This window comes from Oncorhynchus nerka, linkage group LG2 (genome assembly GCF_034236695.1).
Source record: "Oncorhynchus nerka isolate Pitt River linkage group LG2, Oner_Uvic_2.0, whole genome shotgun sequence".
In the NCBI taxonomy this organism is placed as follows: Eukaryota; Metazoa; Chordata; class Actinopteri; order Salmoniformes; family Salmonidae; genus Oncorhynchus; species Oncorhynchus nerka.
This window is the reverse complement of record NC_088397.1, coordinates 89,106,944-89,129,090: the sequence shown is the minus strand read 5'-3', so window position 1 is coordinate 89,129,090 and position 22,147 is coordinate 89,106,944. Positions and strand designations below refer to the sequence as shown.

The following is a 22,147-nucleotide window of genomic DNA, read 5'->3' as shown; positions in this document are numbered from 1 at the left end:
AGAGGGGTAGAGAGGTAAGGAGAGGTAAGGAGAGGTGGACAGGGGTAGAGCTGTAGATAGGGGTGTAGAGGGGTAGAGAGGTGGAGAGGGGTGTAGAGGGGTAGAGAGAGGTGGAGGGGTAGAGAGGGGTAGAGAGAGGTGGAGGGGTAGAGAGGGGTGGAGAGGGGTAGAGAGAGGTGGAGGGGTAGAGAGGGGTGGAGAGAGGTGGAGGGGTAGAGAGGTAGAGAGGGGTAAAAAAGAGATAGAAGGGGGCGAGAGAGGTAGAGGGGGTAGAGAGAGGTGGAGGGTAGAGAGGGGTGGAGAGAGGTGGAGGGGGTAGAGAGGTAGAGAGGGGTAGAGAGGTGGAGAGAGAGGTAGAGAGACGTGTAGAGGGGTGTAGAGGGGTAGAGAGGTGGAGAGGGGTAGAGAGGTGGAGAGGGGTAGAGAGGGGTGGAGAGAGGTGGGGGGTAGAGAGGTGGAGAGGGGTAGAGAGGTGGAGAGGGGTAGAGAGAGGTAGAGAGGGGTAGAGAGAGGTGGAGGGGTAGAGAGAGGTAGAGAGGGGTAGAGAGAGGTGGAGGGGTAGAGAGGGGTAGAGAGGGGTGGAGAGAGGTGGAGGGGTAGAGAGGTAGAGGGGTAGAGAGGTGGAGAGAGGTGGAGAGGGGTGTAGAGGTGGAGAGGGGTAGAGAGGTGGAGAGGGGTAGAGAGAGGTAGAGAGAGGTAAGGAGAGGTGGACAGGGGGTAGAGCTGTAGATAGGGGTGTAGAGGGGTAGAGAGGTGGAGAGGGGGTGTAGAGGGGGTAGAGAGAGGTGGAGGGTAGAGAGAGGGGTAGAGAGAGGTGGAGGGGTAGAGAGGGGTGGAGAGGGGTAGAGAGAGGTGGAGGGGTAGAGAGGGGTGAGAGAGGTGGAGGGTAGAGAGGTAGAGAGGGTAAAAAAAAAAAAAAAAAAAGAGATAGAAGGGGCGAGAGAGGTAGAGGGGGTAGAGAGAGGTGGAGGGTAGAGAGGGTGGAGAGAGGTGGAGGGGTAGAGAGGTAGAGAGGGGTAGAGAGGTGGAGAGAGGTGGAGAGACGTGTAGAGGGGTGTAGAGGGGTAGAGAGGTGGAGAGGGGTAGAGAGGTGGAGAGGGGTAGAGAGGTGGAGAGGGGTAGAGAGAGGTAGAGAGGGGTAGAGAGAGGTGGAGGGGTAGAGAGAGGTAGAGAGGGGTAGAGAGAGGTGGAGGGGTAGAGAGGGGTAGAGAGGGGTGGAGAGAGGTGGAGGGGTAGAGAGGTAGAGGGGTAGAGAGGTGGAGAGAGGTGGAGAGGGGTGTAGAGGTGGAGAGGGGTAGAGAGGTGGAGAGGGGTAGAGAGAGGTAGAGAGAGGTAAGGAGAGGTGGACAGGGGTAGAGCTGTAGAGAGGGGTGTAGAGGGGTAGAGAGGTGGAGAGGGGTAGAGAGAGGTGGAGGGGTAGAGAGGGGTGGAGAGAGGTGGAGGGGTAGAGAGGTAGAGAGGGGTAAAAAGAGATAGAAGGGGGCGAGAGAGGTAGAGGGGGGGTAGAAGGGGGTGGAGAGGAGTAGAAGGGGTGGAGAGAGGTGGAGACAGGTAGAGGTGGCTCTAGAAGCAGGTCCCAAATCGTATTAATAGACTCACTCTACCATGGCACCTAGCAGTAAGAGGAGATGGAAATGTGATGACTGTGTGACAGAGGCAAAGAGGGCTAGAGAGGGGTAGAGAGGTGGATAGGGGTGTAGAGGGGTAGAGAGAGGTGTAGAGGGGTAGAGAGAGGTGGAGAGGGGTGTAGAGGGGTAGAGAGGTGGAGAGAGGTATAGAGGGGTGGAGAGGGGTAGAGAGGTGGAGAGGGGTAGAGAGGGGTGTAGAGGGGTAGAGAGGTAAGGAGAGGTAAGGAGAGGTGGACAGGGGTAGAGCTGTAGATAGGGGTGTAGAGGGGTAGAGAGGTGGAGAGGGGTGTAGAGGGGTAGAGAGAGAGGTGGAGGGGTAGAGAGGGGTAGAGAGAGGTGGAGGGGTAGAGAGGGGTGGAGAGAGGTGGAGGGGTAGAGAGGTAGAGAGGGGTAAAAAGAGATAGAAGGGGGCGAGAGAGGTAGAGGGGGGTAGAGAGAGGTGGAGGGGTAGAGAGGGGTGGAGAGAGGTGGAGGGTAGAGAGGTAGAGAGGGGTAGAGAGGTGGAGAGACGTGTAGAGGGGTGTAGAGGGGTAGAGAGGTGGAGAGGGGTAGAGAGAGGTAGAGAGGGGTAGAGAGAGGTGGAGGGGTAGAGAGAGGTAGAGAGGGGTAGAGAGAGGTGGAGGGGTAGAGAGGGGTAGAGAGGGGTGGAGAGGTAGAGGGGTAGAGAGGTGGAGAGAGGTGGAGAGGGGTGTAGAGGTGGAGAGGGGTAGAGAGGTGGAGAGGGGTAGAGAGAGGTAGAGAGAGGTAAGGAGAGGTGGACAGGGGTAGAGCTGTAGAGAGGGGTGTAGAGGGGTAGAGAGGTGGAGAGGGGTAGAGAGAGGTGGAGGGTAGAGAGGTAGAGAGAGGGGTAAAAAGAGATAGAAGGGGGCGAGAGAGGTAGAGGGGGGTAGAAGGGGGTGGAGAGGAGTAGAAGGGGGTGGAGAGAGGTGGAGACAGGTAGAGGTGGCTCTAGAAGCAGGTCCCAAATCCCCCCCACCCTGGGACCTACCCTCGGTTTATGCAGACCAGCTGATAAGCAATATGGTGGAAGCTCCAACAATGCACTGCTTGTACCTATCCAGACCCTTCAGATCTGCAAACATCGAGGGGTTAGGGACAAGAGGGAGGGGTATGGAGCAATGTGGGAACGTCTAAATCCAACAAGGAGACAAGCTGGGCGACTCACTTGCGGAAGAGTTCCCGGTCCATCATGACGTCATGACAGGATTCCGATACGGAGCGTTGCAGCTTGTCCATACAGTCCTTCAGTCGCGGGTCGGATACAATAAGACCAGTCCTCTTGAGGGCCTAATCAAATCAAATCAAACGTGTGCATATAAAGTCACAAGACATGTTACAGTAAAAAACAATACAATGAAGCGGTTCAAGTAAACAAAAGACGATAAAATAGATGAATAAATTAACAACACAAAGATTTGGTTGGGGAGAAAGGAATGATGTTGTCAGCGACGCCATACTGCAAAGCTATACTGCAGTTTAATTTACAGTGTTCTGTAACTCATTCTGCCTGGTCATGTCGAGTCCACATCTCACACAGTTATTAATACTGTTATGCGAGGAACTTGGATGTGAACTAAATTTATATGAACTAACTTTAACTCATCTTGAGGCCCACTGACATACACAAATCTTGTTGCAAGTTGAGTAACTGAAACCCTTCTTTGTCCAAGCTGGACTGAAGCTGGTTTGGGTACGCTTTGAGTCACTTGTTGCAAGTTGAGTAACTGATACGCTTCTTTGTCCAAGCTGGACTGAAGCTGGTTTGGGTACGCTTTGAGTCACTTGTTGCAAGTTGAGTAACTGATACGCTTCTTTGTCCAAGCTGGACTGAAGCTGGTTTGGGTACGCTTTGAGTCACTTGTTGCAAGTTGAGTAACTGAAACTCTTCTTTGTCCAAGCTGGACTGAAGCTGGTTTGGGTACGCTTTGAGTCACTTGTTGCAAGTTGAGTAACTGATACGCTTCTTTGTCCAAGCTGGACTGAAGCTGGTTTGGGTACGCTTTGAGTCACTTGTTGCAAGTTGAGTAACTGATACGCTTCTTTGTCCAAGCTGGACTGAAGCTGGTTTGGGTACGCTTTGAGTCACTTGTTGCAAGTTGAGTAACTGAAACCCTTCTTTGTCCAAGCTGGACTGAAGCTGGTTTGGGTACGCTTTGAGTCACTTGTTGCAAGTTGAGTAACTGAAACCCTTCTTTGTCCAAGCTGGACTGAAGCTGGTTTGGGTACGCTTTGAGTCACTTGTTGCAAGTTGAGTAACTGATACGCTTCTTTGTCCAAGCTGGACTGAAGCTGGTTTGGGTACGCTTTGAGTCACTTGTTGCAAGTTGAGTAACTGAAACCCTTCTTTGTCCAAGCTGGACTGAAGCTGGTTTGGGTACGCTTTGAGTCACTTGTTGCAAGTTGAGTAACTGATACGCTTCTTTGTCCAAGCTGGACTGAAGCTGGTTTGGGTACGCTTTGAGTCACTTGTTGCAAGTTGAGTAACTGATACGCTTCTTTGTCCAAGCTGGACTGAAGCTGGTTTGGGTACGCTTTGAGTCACTTGTTGCAAGTTGAGTAACTGAAACCCTTCTTTGTCCAAGCTGGACTGAAGCTGGTTTGGGTACGCTTTGAGTCACTTGTTGCAAGTTGAGTAACTGATACGCTTCTTTGTCCAAGCTGGACTGAAGCTGGTTTGGGTACGCTTTGAGTCACTTGTTGCAAGTTGAGTAACTGATACGCTTCTTTGTCCAAGCTGGACTGAAGCTGGTTTGGGTACGCTTTGAGTCACTTGTTGCAAGTTGAGTAACTGAAACCCTTCTTTGTCCAAGCTGGACTGAAGCTGGTTTGGGTACGCTTTGAGTCACTTGTTGCAAGTTGAGTAACTGATACGCTTCTTTGTCCAAGCTGGACTGAAGCTGGTTTGGGTACGCTTTGAGTCTCTTGTTGCAAGTTGAGTAACTGATACGCTTCTTTGTCCAAGCTGGACTGAAGCTGGTTTGGGTACGCTTTGAGTCACTTGTTGCAAGTTGAGTAACTGAAACCCTTCTTTGTCCAAGCTGGACTGAAGCTGGTTTGGGTACGCTTTGAGTCACTTGTTGCAAGTTGAGTAACTGATACGCTTCTTTGTCCAAGCTGGACTGAAGCTGGTTTGGGTACGCTTTGAGTCACTTGTTGCAAGTTGAGTAACTGAAACCCTTCTTTGTCCAAGCTGGACTGAAGCTGGTTTGGGTACGCTTTGAGTCACTTGTTGCAAGTTGAGTAACTGATACGCTTCTTTGTCCAAGCTGGACTGAAGCTGGTTTGGGTACGCTTTGAGTCACTTGTTGCAAGTTGAGTCACCGATACGCTTCTTTGTCCAAGCTGGACTGAAGCTGGTTTGGGTACGCTTTGAGTCACTTGTTGCAAGTTGAGTAACCGATACGCTTCTTTGTCCAAGCTGGACTGAAGCTGGTTTGGGTACGCTTTGAGTCACTTGTTGCAAGTTGAGTAACTGAAACCCTTCTTTGTCCAAGCTGGACTGAAGCTGGTTTGGGTACGCTTTGAGTCACTTGTTGCAAGTTGAGTAACTGATACGCTTCTTTGTCCAAGCTGGACTGAAGCTGGTTTGGGTACGCTTTGAGTCACTTGTTGCAAGTTGAGTAACTGAAACCCTTCTTTGTCCAAGCTGGACTGAAGCTGGTTTGGGTACGCTTTGAGTCACTTGTTGCAAGTTGAGTAACTGATACGCTTCTTTGTCCAAGCTGGACTGAAGCTGGTTTGGGTACGCTTTGAGTCACTTGTTGCAAGTTGAGTAACTGATACGCTTCTTTGTCCAAGCTGGACTGAAGCTGGTTTGGGTACGCTTTGAGTCACTTGTTGCAAGTTGAGTAACTGAAACCCTTCTTTGTCCAAGCTGGACTGAAGCTGGTTTGGGTACGCTTTGAGTCACTTGTTGCAAGTTGAGTAACTGAAACCCTTCTTTGTCCAAGCTGGACTGAAGCTGGTTTGGGTACGCTTTGAGTCACTTGTTGCAAGTTGAGTAACTGATACGCTTCTTTGTCCAAGCTGGACTGAAGCTGGTTTGGGTACGCTTTGAGTCACTTGTTGCAAGTTGAGTAACTGAAACCCTTCTTTGTCCAAGCTGGACTGAAGCTGGTTTGGGTACGCTTTGAGTCACTTGTTGCAAGTTGAGTAACTGATAACCTTCTTTGTCCAAGCTGGACTGAAGCTGGTTTGGGAATGCTTTGAGTCACTTGTTGCAAGGGTTTTGATTGAAACAGTGAGTAGTTCTGGTGCAATATAAAACACAGATCAGATCAGAGCTTTGACTATCATTGACATCTTCTACAATTGATTCTTTCATTTAACAAGTTAGTTGTTAGGGGGATAATTTCATTACATGTTGAAATACAAAACCCCCATGTTATAGTTGAATGATGATACAACCTAATCTAGTCTGTCTGGTCTCTGCAGGGTAATCTTTACAACCTAATCTAGTCTCTGCAGGGTAATCTTTACAACCTAATCTAGTCTCTGCAGGGTAATCTTTACAACCTAGTCTAGTCTGTCTAGTCTCTGCAGGGTAATTTTTACAACCTAATCTAGTCTCTGCAGGGTAATCTTTACAACCTAATCTAGTCTGTCTAGTCTCTGACGGATAATCTTTACAACCTAATCTAGTCTGTCTAGTCTCTGCAGGGTAATCTTTACAACCTAATCTAGTCTGTCTGGTCTCTGCAGGGAAATCTTTACAACCTAATCTAGTCTGTCTGGTCTCTGCAGGGTAATCTTTACAACCTAATCTAGTCTCTCTGGTCTCTGCAGGGTAATCTTTACAACCTATTTCTAGTCTCTCTGCAGGGTAATCTTTACAACCTATTTCTAGTCTCTGCAGGGTAATCTTTACAACCTATTTCTTGTCTCTGCAGGGTAATCTTTACAACCTATTTCTAGTCTCTGCAGGGTAATCTTTACAACCTATTTCTAGTCTCTCTGCAGGGTAATCTTTACAACCTATTTCTAGTCTCTGCAGGGTAATCTTTACAACCTATTTCTAGTCTCTCTGCAGGGTAATCTTTACAACCTATTTCTAGTCTCTGCAGGGTAATCTTTACAACCTATTTCTAGTCTCTGCAGGGTAATCTTTACAACCTATTTCTAGTCTCTGCAGGGTAATCTTTACAACCTATTTCTAGTCTCTCTGCAGGGTAATCTTTACAACCTATTTCTAGTCTCTGCAGGGTAATCTTTACAACCTATTTCTAGTCTCTCTGCAGGGTAATCTTTACAACCTATTTCTAGTCTCTGCAGGGTAATCTTTACAACCTATTTCTAGTCTCTGCAGGGTAATCTTTACAACCTATTTCTAGTCTCTCTGCAGGGTAATCTTTACAACCTATTTCTAGTCTCTGCAGGGTAATCTTTACAACCTATTTCTAGTCTCTCTGCAGGGTAATCTTTACAACCTATTTCTAGTCTCTGCAGGGTAATCTTTACAACCTATTTCTAGTCTCTCTGCAGGGTAATCTTTAGACTGATGTGTTGTGATCTTCACCAGACACATTCCTTCCTTCATCAGGCTTGGAGACATGGACACTATTTAATTTAAATAACATAATGAAATAGCCATGTTCCACAATACACCTTATTGTTTCAAGAGTCGATTCACTCAATTGTTTTTATTTATTTATTTAACCTTTATTTAACTAGGTTAAATCACATATCAGCGGAATGTATAATTTTTTAACAGCTATTTGTTATCTATTCAGAAAATTCATATGGATATGAATATCTGTAACCTACTATAGGGGACTACAGTACATTGGCCTGTCTTGACGTCTACATTGGGAAAGTATGCTATGCAGAATATTATGTTTCTCCTGATAGTTGCACTGTCTATGTCAAACACTGCAATTCAATTTGCAATGAACACCATGTCAGCTTGCACAAGGGATGTACTCGATGTACGCCTCACTTGTTGCACGTCTTTCCTTGCTCATAATAACCACATTCCTCATAATTACCCTACCTCCTCCCTTCCTCATAATTACCATATTCCTCATAATTACCCTACCTCCTCCCTTCCTCATAATTACCATATTCCTCGTAATTACCCTACCTCCTCCCTTCCTCAGAATTACCATATTCCTCGTAATTACCCTACCTCTTCCCTTCCTCATAATTACCCTACCTCCTCCCTAACATAATTACCCTAACTCCTCCCGTCCTCATAATTACCATATTCCTCATAACTACCCCACTCCCCCTTCCTCATAATTACCATATTCCTCATAATTACCCTACTTCCTCCCATCCTCATAATTACCATATTCCTCATAAATACCCTACTTCCTCCCTTCCTCATAATTATCCTACTTCCTCCCTTCCTCATAATTACCATATTCCTCATAACTACCCTATTCCCTCCCTTCCTCCTAATTACCCTACTTCCTCTCTTCCTCCTAATTACCCTACGTCCTCCCTTCCTAATAATTACCCTATTTCCTCCATTCCTCATAAGGACCCTATTTCCTCTCTCGCACATAATTACCCTACTTCCTCCCTTCCTCCTAATTACCCTACTTCCTCCTAATTACCCTACTTCCTCCATTCCTCATAAGGACCCTACGTCCTCTCTAGCACATAATTACCCTACTTCCTCAAAGTAAAGAGAGTTGGCACTGCCACAGTGGCAGTTTGGTGGCCCCAAGTCTTCAATAACCCTTGCACTCAGCATACCTGGAGTAAGTATAGCTCAAATGGTGGAAAGACGACGTTTGAGTGAGAGCAGAATTACATCAAGTCTCATAGATCATCTCTTATGACAGATTTTGTATCTTTATTTGCAAATAAATGTCTGTTCTTCAGTGTTTTTGTGTGTGTGTGTGTGGGAGGGAGCGAGACAGAGGGAGCGAGAGAACAAGAATGTGCTTTTGTGTTTGTGGCTGTATGTCTACATCAAGAGAGAGTTTGTTGTCAAGGAGGGTTGTGACAGAGTAAGGTATTTAATTTACAACCTAACAACCTACTCTTTTCTGTATAGGTTAACGGATGTGTGTACTTACTCACAGAGATAAAGTGTGAGACGGGGACTTGTTTCTGACCCTCTGTGATGGTGTAGAACAGCATATCTTCTACCTCTGAGAAGAGACCCTTCCCACTGCTCCTACATATACATACAGTGAAGAGGGAAATTGTCAGCTTTAAACAACACAGACATACACAACTTGATTGGCTATTTATAAAGAGTAATGGATGATTGAGGAGAATGGAGACAAGCCGTGTTTTGAATATACAATAACATAGGCCTATATGTGATTCACACACACACACAGTAAATTAATATCTGCCAATCAATACATAACACAAATGAACTGTCTGAACTGGAACAATAAAAACACAAACTCACAGTTTGGAAAGCACGTGGTCCATGTCTGAGGTTGTTCCGATGCGGTGCTGATCTGTTGAGCTTGTGTTGAAATATTGTGCCGGTTGAACTTTAACATTACGACGACAACACGGTAATAAAACGTTGTAACAAACCTTTTTAAAAACTATTTTAGTCGTGTCTTTCAAAGTTTCAACAGCTGCTGCGTTGGTCACCCGTAATATTTTCAAACAGTGCATGGTTACACTAACTTTACAAAAATAAAAGCATTTAAGGATAAATAACTGCCTTCGGATACCTTTTCGATAGTATTTCCGTTACTTTCTCCACTATTTACCCTTAGTCTGATAAGTCCGTTCTGGTCAACCGACTACAGGTATCTAGGCAGCAATCTCGTATTCACGTTCGAAACTTGTCATGAGCGCACAAGAGGAAAACTGCGCCGATGACGTCGGAGTGTGTATTTATAGCAGGTCAACTTGGCTGCTGGGGAGCAAGGAAACCCCCAGGTCCGCTAAACTACAGTGCCCTTTTCAAAGGATTGTTAAATAAATGTTTAGAACCATTTGGTTTTAATATTATCACGTTGAAGAACATAGTCAGAACTAGATATTTCTGATGATTCCACATTTAGCTCTATCATCTGAGTTATACAGTAAATAACTGCATGCTTTTCATGATATGTAAACTTCAACTGATCATTTTTCCATTTGTCATGTAACGCTAAGCAAACAATATGTGTAATTCATCTTGCTTCATCGGATATTAGACTTTCAGAAAGAGCTTGACATTGGTAAGTCCTCCTGGTAAAGTTGTCAGTCGGACTACTGTCATCACCACTACAGTATATGGAAAGCAAATCAAACAATATCTGGATATAGCCATCTAGTTTATACCCTGAAAGTTATCTTGTTAACTAGCCATATTAACGTGATCTATTATTAGCTAGCTAACTATCAAGCAAATTAGACGTGGTCAATCAGTCAATGTAGCCAATCATGTATGTCTGCAGCAATTCTTAAATGCTACTAAAATCAATGTTAATCCATGTTGAAAGGGGGAAAACGTTAGCTAACTTCGCTAGGTAGGCCTACGTTGATTGTAGAAAAAGTGCATTAGGTCTACTTACCACTGTTAAGCCAACTGTACAACGTTTCTACCGGTAGCTTGTAAAGTGAACACATTATCCGCCAACAGTAACGTTACATCGGCAAATGCTGATAATTTGTTTGATTTTTTATTTATTCGTTATTTTACCGGGTAAATTGGAGAGTTACAGGGGAGAGGAGGGGGATGAATGAGCCAATTGTAAACTGGGGATTAATAGATCATGTAGATAATGTAACTGATAGAGCTAAAGGTGTTATTTGTTTTGCATGGAATACTCAGACATTTGTAGTTTTGACTACGCTCTTAAACAGGTAGTCAAAACGGGCAAATCAAGCGCTCTGCACCTGTGGACCAAACCGCGTTGCGTGCCGGAGCGTTGCAAACAGAAATGTACGCTAGTGATGTGCTGTTCGCGAAAGATTTTGTATTTTTGAACGACTCCTTTTACTAAATCGAGAGTCATGAATAATTTTTTTCCTGAGTGACTCGTTCATTTTGTCGTTCGTCTGACCTGCTGACCGCAGTGACTATACAGCAAGATTTAATACGCTCTCTGGCCCATGGCTCCAGAGACTTGCTCCGAAAAAACATCCGTACAATAGATCAAGTTGCACTGCAGACAGCAATAATATCATAGAGAAGAAAAATACATGTTTAGAACTGGTAATTGATCGCATGGTGCAATAATAAATTATGGACACAGCTTTGTAGAACCAAAAACATACAGTATCTGCATGCTTTTTATGGACACAGCTTTGTAGAACCAAAAACATACAAGTCTGCATGCTTTTGACATTAATGACTCAAAATGAACGAAATGAGTCAGTCAGAATATTCGTTATTTTTACTGAACGAGTCGAACAGATGAGTTATTAAAAAGAGCCGAACTTCCCATTACTAATTTACACGTACATGTTATTCACTCATTTCATCCAAACTGCTAGCGAGCTTCAACGTGGTCCGTATTGACAGACGCTAAAGTACAACTTGTTCTATCACTGAGGAAGAGAGGCGCAATTCGGCGGAAAACATGTCTCCATCCAGCAGGTGGCGTTGTTTCGCCCACTAAAAGCAAGGACTTTTTGTATGGAGGTCAATGAGTGTCAAATTTGTTCATTCCAAAAAATAATATTTGCTACTTGAGGTTGTTTTAAGCCAATAGAAGTTTCGTAATGCTTAAGTCGTTACGAGTTTACTAATATAAGTAGGACAACTTCTAGTGTCTCTCTCCATTGAAGACAGACGGTTGTCGTCACCAACCCTCATCGAATGTTCAAATGATGATTACAATAAGGAGATGTATGCACCAATCCAGAGAAAGGATAGGCGGCTAGACAGCCCGCCCTGACACTGTGGACAACGACTCCCATTGTTAGGGCGGAGCGACGTGTATCTTGTAAGTATATCCATTAACTTTGGTTCTATTTTAGATGCTTGTTGAGCTGCAAGTCCTGCCTCTCCCATCTACTAATTGGTTTGTGGGACATACTGTTCTCATGTGGGTGATTGAAAAATGTACGAGGTACACACTCCAGTTCAGTCAGCACAGCGACCAATGGGAAAGTACTGTACAATCAAGCTTGAAGACATGGCATATTCTGGCAGATGACAAACACAAGGTTTGATGCCAAATATATAATGTATTCAAATACTCAAGAATCTGCATCATGTAACCATTAACCAACATGTCACTTTGTTTACAATGAACCGATTTAGGCAGAGGCTACAGAGCAGAGCTGTACGATGAACTGTTTGGTTAAATCAACAGACCGATATATATTTTTTTACCTTTATTTAACTAGGCAAGTCAGTTAAGAACAAGTTCTTATTTTCAATGACGGCCTAGGAATGGTGGGTTAACTGCCTGTTCAGGGGCAGAACGACAGATTTGTACCTTGTCAGCTCGGGGGTTTGAACTTGCAACCTTCCGGTTACTAGTCCAACGCTGTAACCACTAGGTTACGCTGCCGCCCCGATATGGTTCCTATAGGCTATGTTTTGAAATACTTTGACCAACTCACAGTGGGGAGAAATCCTAACAGGCTGACAATGAGACGATGAGCTTTAAAAATCATGAATTGGTCTCATTTTATTATTTGTGTTCATATAATGGACATCAGTTCTTCCAGCCTTATTGAACGATGTTCAAACTGCTTGTTGTAGGTAATAAAGCTTTTGCCTGTAAAACTTTAAATATTGCTTGAAATTTAGCAACATAAATAATGGTGAAAAAAAAGGCACAGTGGGTTCCCAAACATAACTATTCAAATATTCCATGCTGTTTTCTTTCATAACTCTAGGATATAATCTAGCTTCAAAACACCGACAGTAGGCCTGTAAAGAAATGCATTGAATTAAGTTTCAGGTACAATTGTGTAGACTACTCTACATTCTGTACGTTTAAACTCAAAACAATATACTGTTTTTTAAAAATAGTTTAGTATAGGATTGTATTGCATTATGTATTGTATTAACTATTTTAAATGCAACTCTACACACTCTTAGCAGGACGCGGCATCACCAGTTTCAGCCCAATATCGATGACACAGGATGGCATGTAAGAGAGAGGGATCCATCCAAACTTGGCGTCCCAGCCGGCACTGTAGCGGGTTCGGGGGTAGGAAGACATCAAGGCATGCTCCATGCAGTTAGTCACTTTACTCAGGTCAGAGTCACAAGATGCATTCATGATCAACCTTTGGATCTGGATGTCTGGATCGGTTTGGGGGGGAAGAGGATATTGTTAAAACTGTTAGGAATTTGTACGGCCAATGGGAGGACTACAGAGGAGAGCAGAGGAGAAAAGAAAAGTGAAGAGGAGAGGGGTTGAAGCCAGAAACCAATTGGATGATAAGCTGGATGTAGCATGATAGCCAGGATGGTCGTGAGACAAATGTCAATGGGATTTTCTACTAATGAGATTTAGCAGCAAATTCCATTGACACTTAAACAAGACTAGAGGTTTTAACAAATTATTTTCCAATCGTTTCGTTCTGAACAGAACTCTAATAATTTTTGTTCATGCCATTCCACTGTTCCGACCAGTAAAATAAAGTTTTGGACCAGTTTCTATTGTTATTTTCTGTTATTTTTTTAAACCTCCTGAAATCATTAAGTTTTTTATTTTTTTTATTTAGCTTGACATTACTTTCAAATATAACCAGCCCCCCCCTCAAATTATTATTATCAAAGAACATTAACTGGTTCCCACGCTTTTAAATAATTGTTCTGTTCCATAACAGTATAGAGAACTTTCGTCCCCAGTTCTGATTTGCTTCCTCCCCCCAAAAATGGGGTTCTGTTCCCTGAACCGGTTCCAACCCCTGGTTTTAACCCTGTGTGTGAAAGACAGGACCACGGTTTATTCCAACGTCTCATCTGACAGATGACCTTCTTCTACTGCTACTACTACCACCACCACTACCACTTCTACTACTACTACTACCACCACCACTACCACTTCTACTGCTACTACTACCACCACCACTACCACTTCTACTGCTACTACTACCACCACCACTACCACTTCTACTACTAGTACTACCACCACCACTACCACTTCTACTACTACTACTACCACCACCACTACCACTTCTACTGCTACTACTACCACCACCACTACCACTTCTGCTACTACTACTACCACCACCACTACCACTTCTACTACTACCACCACCACTACTACCACTTCTACTGCTACTACTACCACCACCACTACCACTTCTACTACTACTACTACCACCACCACTACCACTTCTACTGCTACTACTACTACCACCACTACCACTTCTACTACTACTACTACCACCACCACTACCACTTCTACTACTACTACTACCACCACCACTACCACTTCTACTACTACTACTACCACCACCACTACCACTTCTACTACTACTACTACCACCACCACTACCACTTCTACTACTACTACTACCACCACCACTACCACTTCTACTGCTACTACTACCACCACCACTACCACTTCTACTACTACTACTACCACCACCACTACCACTTCTACTACTACTACTACCACCACCACTACCACACTATCTACTACTACTACTACTACTACCACCACCACTACCACTCACTGCTACTACCACCACCACTACCACTTCTACTGCTACTACTACCACCACCACTACCACTTCTACTACTACTACTACCACCACCACTACCACTTCTACTACTACTACTACCACCACCACTACCACTTCTACTGCTACTACTACTACTACTACCACCACCACTTCTACTACTACTACTACCACCACTACCACTTCCACTTCTACCACCACCACTACCACTTCTACTACTACTACTACCACCACCACTACCACTTCTACTACTACTACTACCACCACCACTACCACTTCTACTACTACTACTACCACCACCACTACCACTCTCTACTACTACTACTACCACCACCACTACCACTTACTACTACTACTACCACCACCACTACCACTTCTACTACTACTACTACTACCACCACCACTACCACTTCTACTACTACTACTACCACCACCACTACCACTTCTACTACTACTACTACCACCACCACTACCACTTCTACTGCTACTACTACTACTACTACCACCACCACTTCTACTACTACTACTACCACCACTACCACTTCTACTACTACTACTACCACCACCACTACCACTTCTACTACTACTACTACCACCACCACCACTACCACTTCTACTGCTACTACTACTACTACTACTACCACCACCACTACCACTTCTACTACTACTACTACCACCACCACTACCACTTCTACTGCTACTACTACCACCACCACTACCACTTCTACTACTACTACTACCACCACCACTACCACTTCTACTACTACTACCACCACCACCACTACCACTTCTACTGCTACTACTACTACCACCACCACTACCACTTCTACTGCTACTACTACTACCACCACTACCACTACCACTACTACTACTACCACCACTACCACTACCACTTCTACTACTACCACCACTACCACTACCACTTCTACTACTACTACTACCACCACCACTACCACTTCTACTACTACTACTACCACCACCACCACTTCTACTGCTACTACTACTACTACTACCACCACCACTACCACTTCTACTACTACTACTACCACCACCACTACCACTTCTACTGCTACTACTACTACCACCACTACCACTTCTACTGCTACTACTACTACTACCACTTCTACTACTACTACTACCACCACCACTACCACTTCTACTACCACCACCACTACCACTTCTACTGCTACTACTACTACTACCACCACTTCTTCTGCTACTACTACTACTACCACCACCACTTACTACTACTACTACCACCACCACTACCACTACTGCTACTACTACTACTACCACTTCTACCATTACTACCACTGCCGCTTCCACTGCTACTACTACTACCACCACTACCACTTCTACTACTACTACCACCACCACTACCACCTACTACTACTACCACCACCACTACCACTCTACTGCTACTACTACTACCACCACTACCACTCTACTTCACTACTACTACCACTACCACTACTACCACCACCACTACCACTTCTACTACTACTACTACCACCACCACTACCACCTACTGCTACTACTACTACTACCACTTCCTGCTACTACTACCACTACCACCACTACCACTACTACCACCACCGCTACCACTTCTACTACTACTACTACCACCACCACTGCTACTGCTACTACTACCACTGCCGCTACCACTCACTACTACTACTACCACTACCACTACCACTTACTGCTACTACTACTACTACCACCACTACCACCACCACTGCTACTACTACTACTACCACCACTACTACTGCTACTACCACTACCACTACCACTACCGCTACTACCACGCCACTACTACGCTTACCACTACTACTACCACTACCACTACTACTACTACCACCACCACCACTACCACTACCACTACCACTTACCACCACCACTACCACTACTGCTACTACTACTACTACTACCACTGCCGCTACCACTTCTACTACTACTACTACCACCACCACCACTTCTACTGCTACTACTACTACTACTACCACTGCCGCTACCACTTCTACTACTACCACCACCACTACCACTTCTACTGCTACTACTACTACTACTACCACTGCCGCTACCACTTCTACTACTACTACTACTACCACCACCACTACCACTTCTACTGCTACTACTACTACTACTACTACTACCACCACCACCACTACCACTTCTACTGCTACTACTACTACTACTACCACTTCTACTGCTACTACTACTACCACCACTACCACTTCTACTGCTACTACTACTACTACCACCACCACTACCACTTCTACTACTACTACTACCACCACCACTACCACTTCTACTGCTACTACTACTGCCGCTACCACTTCACTACTACTACTACCACCACCACTACCACTTCTACTACTACTACCACCACCACTACCACTGCTACTACTACTACTACCACCACCACTACCACTTCTCTACTACCACCACTACCACTTCTACTACCACTGCTGCTACTACTACTACCACCACCACTACCACTCTACTACTACTACTACCACCACCACTACCACTTCTACTGCTACTACCACCACCACTACCACTACCACTACTACTACTACCACCACTACCACTCTACTGCTACTACTACTACCACCACCTTCCTACTACTACCACCACTACCACTTCTACTACTACTACTACCACCACCACTACCACTTCTGCTACTACTACTACCACCACCACTACTACTACTACTACTACTACTACCACTGCCGCACCACTTTTACTACTACTACCACCACCACTACCACTACTGCTACTACTACTACTACCACCACCACTACCACTACTACTGCTACACTACCACCACCACTGCCACTACCACTCTACTACTACTACTACCACCACCACTACCACTTACTACTACTACTACCACCACCACTACCACTTCTACTACCACTACTACCACCACTACCTACTACTACCACCACTACTACTACCACTACCACTGCCGCTACCACTCTACTACACTACTACCACCACCACTACCACTTCTACTGCTACTACTACCACTACCACCACACTGCTACCACTACTACTACTACTACCACCACCACTACCACCCACCACCACTGCTACTACTACTACTACCACCACCACCGCACCACTTCTACTACTACCACCACCACCACCACTACCACTACTACTACTACTACTACCACTACCGCCACCCACTACTACTACCACTACCACCACCACTACCACTTCTACTGCTACCACTTACTACTACTACTACCTACCACCACCACCACTACCACTTCTACTGCTACTACTACTACTACCACCTACCACTTCTCTACTGCTACTACTACTACCGCACCACTCTACCACTTCTACCACACCACTACCACTACTCACTACTACTACCACCACCACTACCACTTCTACTACTACTACTACTACCACCACCACCACCTTACTGCTACTACTACTACCACTGACTCATTGCTGCACTACTACTACCACTACACTACTACTACTACTACCACCACTACCACTTACCACTACCACTACCACCACCACTCACCTACTGCTACTGCTACTACCACTACTACCACTACCACTACTACTACTACTACTACCACCACCACTACCACTTCTACTGCTACTACTACTACTACTACCACTGCCGCTACCACTTTACTACTACCACCACCACTACCACTTCTACTGCTACTACCACTACTACTACCACTGCCGCTACCACTTCTACTACTACTACTACCACCACCACTACCACTTCTACTGCTACTACTACTACTACTACCACCACCACCACTGCCGCTACCACTACTACTACTACTACTACTGCTACTACCACCACCACTACCACTTTTACTGCAATACTACTACTACCACCACTACTACCACCACTACCACCACTGCTACTACTACTACTACCACTGCCACTACCACTTCTACTACTACTACCACCACTACCACTCTACTACTACCACTACCACTTCTACTGCTGCTACTGCCACCACTACTACCACTACCTACTACTACTACTACTACCACCACCACTACCACTTCCCACCACTACCACTTCTACTGCCACTACTACTACTACCACCACTACCACTGCCACTACTACTACTACTACCCTACTACTACCACTGCCTGCTACCACTTCTACTACTACTACTACCACCACTACTACTACTGCTACTACTACCACTACCACTCTACCACCACCGCTACCACTTTTACTACTACTACCTACTACCACCACCACTACTAACACACCACTACTACCACCACTACTACCACTACTACTACCACCACCACTACCACTCTCTACTGCCACTACTACTACTACCACTTACTACTACTATACTACTACTACCACCACCACTACTACTGCTACTACTACTACTACCACCACCACTACCACTTCTACTACTACTACTACCACCACCACTACCACTTCTACTGCTACTACTACTACTACTACCACTGCCGCTACCACTTCTACTACTACTACTACCACTACCACTTCTACTACTACTACTACCACTTCTACTGCTGCTGCTACTACTACTACCACTACCACTACTACTACTACTACTACTACCACCACTACCACTTCTACCACTACCACTTCTACTGCTACTGCTACTACTACTACCACTTCTACTGCTACTACTACTACCACTTCTACTGCTACTGCTACTACTACTACTACCACTGCCGCTACCACTTCTACTACTACTACTACCACCACCACTACCACTTCTACTGCTACTACTACTACTACTACCACTGCCGCTACCACTTCTACTACTACTACTACCACCACCACTACCACTTTTACTGCTACTACTACTACTACCACTTCTACTGCTACTGCTGCTACTACTACTACCACTACCACTACTACTACTACTACTACCACCACTACCACTACCACTACCACTACCACTTCTACTGCTACTACTACTACCACTTCTACTGCTACTACTGCTACTACTACCACTGCCGCTACCACTTCTACTACTACTACTACTACCACCACTACCACTTCTACTGCTACTACTACTACTACCACTTCTACTACTACTACTACCACCACCACTACCACTTCTACTACTACTACTACTACCACAACCACTACCACTTCTACTGCTACTACTACTACTACCACTTCTTCTGCTACTACTACTACTACCACTTCTACTACTACCACCACCACTACCACTTCTACTACTACTACTACCACCACCACTACCACTTCTACTGCTACTACTACTACTACCACTTCTTCTGCTACTACTACCACTGCCGCTACCACTTCTACCACCACCACTACCACTTCTACTACTACTACCACCACCACTACCACTTCTACTACTACCACCACCACTACCACTTCTACTGCTACTACTACTACTACCACTTCTACTACTACTACTACCACCACCACTACCACTTCTACTGCTACTACTACTACTACTACCACTTCTTCTGCTACCACTACCACTTTTACTACTACTACCACCACCGCTACCACTTCTACTACTACTACTACCACCACCACTACCACTTCTACTGCTACTACTACCACCACCACTACCACTTCTACTGCTACTACTACCACTGCCGCTACCACTTCTACTACTACTACTACTACCACCACCACTACCACTTCTACTACTACTACTACCACTACCACTTCTACTACTACTACTACTACCACTACCACTTCTACTACTACCACCACCACTACCACTACCACTACTACTACTACCACTGCCGCTACCACTACTACTACCACCACCACTACCACTGCTACTGCTACTACCACTGCCGCTACCACTGCCGCTACCACTTCTACTACTACTACTACCACCACCACTACCACTTCTACTGCTACTACTACTACTACTACCACTGCCGCTACCACTTCTACTACTACTACTACCACCACCACTACCACTTCTACTGCTACTACTACTACTACACCACACCACTACCACACTACTACTACTACTACCACCACCACTACCACTTACTGCTACTACTACTACCACTGCCGCTACCACTTCTACTACTACCACCACCACCACCACCACTACCACTACTACTACCACTGCCGCTACCACTTCTACTACTACTACTACTACCACCACCACTACCACTTCTACTGCTACTACTACTACTACTACTACTACTACACCACCACCACCACTACTACTACTACCACTTCTACTGCTACTACCACTACCACTACTACTACTACTACTACTACTACTACCACCACTACCACTTCTACTACTACACCACTTCTACTGCTACTACTACTACCACTCACCACTTCTACTGCTACTACTACTACTACCACTGCTACTACTACTACTACCACCACCACTACCACTTCTACTGCTACTACTACTACTACCACCACCACTACCACTTCTACTACTACTACTACCACCACCACTACCACTTCTACTGCTACTACTACTACTACTACCACTGCCGCTACCACTTCTTCTACTACTACTACTACCACCACCACTACCACTTCTACTGCTACTACTACTACTACCACTTCTACTGCTACTGCTGCTACTACTACTACCACTACCACTACTACTACCACTACCACTTCTACCTACCACTACCACTTCTACTGCTACTACTACTACCACTTCTACTGCTACTACTACCACTGCCGCTACCACTTCTACTACTACTACTACTACCACCACCTCTACTGCTACTACTACTACTACCACTTCTACTGCTACTACTACTACTACCACTTCTACTGCTACTGCTACTACTACTACTACCACTTCTACTGCTACTGCTGCTACTACTACTACCACTACCACTACCACCACTACCACTTCTACCACCACCACTACCACTTACTACTGCCACTACCACTACCACTCTACTGGTACTACTACTACCACCTACCACTTGCCGCTACCACTTCTACTACTACTACTACCACCACCACAACCACCACTCTCTACCACTACTACTTACCACTACCACTTCTACTACTACTACCACCACCACACCACCACTACTACTACTACTACTACCACCACCACTACCACTTACTACTACCTACCACCACCACCACTACCACTACTACTACTACTACTACTACTACTACTACCACTTCTACCACTACCACTACCACTGCTACTACTACCACCACCACTACCACTTCTACTGCTACTACTACCACCACCACTACCACTTCTACTACTACTACTACCACTTCTACTGCTACTGCTGCTACTACTACTACCACTACCACTACTACTACCACCACTACCACTTCTACTACCACTACCACTTCTACTGCTACTACCACTACTACTACTACTACTACTACTACCACCACCACTACCACTTCTACTGCTACTACTACTACCACCACCACTACCACTTCTACTGCTACTACTACTACCACCACCACTACCACTTCTACTGCTACCACTACTACCACTACCACTCTACTGCTACTGCTACTACTACTACTACCACCTACTACTACCCTACCACTACCACTACCACTACTATTACTACCACCACCACTACCACTTCTACTGCTACTACTACTACTACCACTTCTACTGCTACTGCTGCTACTACTACTACCACTACCACTACTACTACTACTACTACCACCACTAGCACTTCTACCACTACCACTACCACTTCTACTGCTACTGCTACTACCACTTCTACTGCTACTGCTACTACTACCACTGCTACTACTACTACCACCACTGCTACTACTACTACTACCACTACCACTACTACTACTACCACCACTACCACTTCTACCACTACCACTTCTACTGCACCACCACCACTACTACTACCACTACTACCACTTCTACCACTACCACTTCTACTGCTACTACTACCACTACCACCACTACCACCACTACTACTGCTACTACCACTGC

The 22,147-nt window shown here is 45.3% G+C and overlaps 2 protein-coding genes across 7 annotated transcripts in view; both read right to left on the bottom strand.

The window, feature by feature from the left end:
- The window catches only part of LOC115122217 (glutaminase kidney isoform, mitochondrial-like), a 57,374-nt gene extending 45,325 nt beyond the window's left edge, over positions 1–12,049 (bottom strand). For 2 of the 3 annotated variants that reach the window (XR_010459771.1, XM_065004227.1), the window contains exons 1-3: positions 8,998–12,049; positions 8,658–8,754; positions 2,794–2,915 (exon numbers count right to left, since the gene is read on the bottom strand). Coding sequence is in view for 2 of the 3 variants with exons in the window: in XM_065004227.1 (XP_064860299.1) it covers positions 2,794–2,915; positions 8,658–8,754; positions 8,998–9,215 (437 nt within the window). In the remaining variant the exon portion in view is untranslated. Of the gene's footprint in view, positions 1–2,793; positions 2,916–8,653; positions 8,755–8,997 lie in introns of those variants that run through there. The other variant, XM_065004228.1, reaches the window with a different exon arrangement.
- A 100-nt stretch (positions 12,050–12,149) lies between these two features.
- LOC115122218 (retinol dehydrogenase 7-like) overlaps positions 12,150–22,147 on the bottom strand; it is a 23,240-nt gene continuing 13,242 nt past the window's right edge. For all 4 annotated transcript variants that reach the window (XM_029651411.2, XM_029651412.2, XM_029651413.2 and 1 more), the window contains one exon: positions 12,150–12,798. In XM_029651411.2, the coding sequence (XP_029507271.2) occupies positions 12,578–12,798 (221 nt within the window). In that variant the 3' untranslated portion in view covers positions 12,150–12,577. The remainder of the gene's footprint in view (positions 12,799–22,147) is intronic.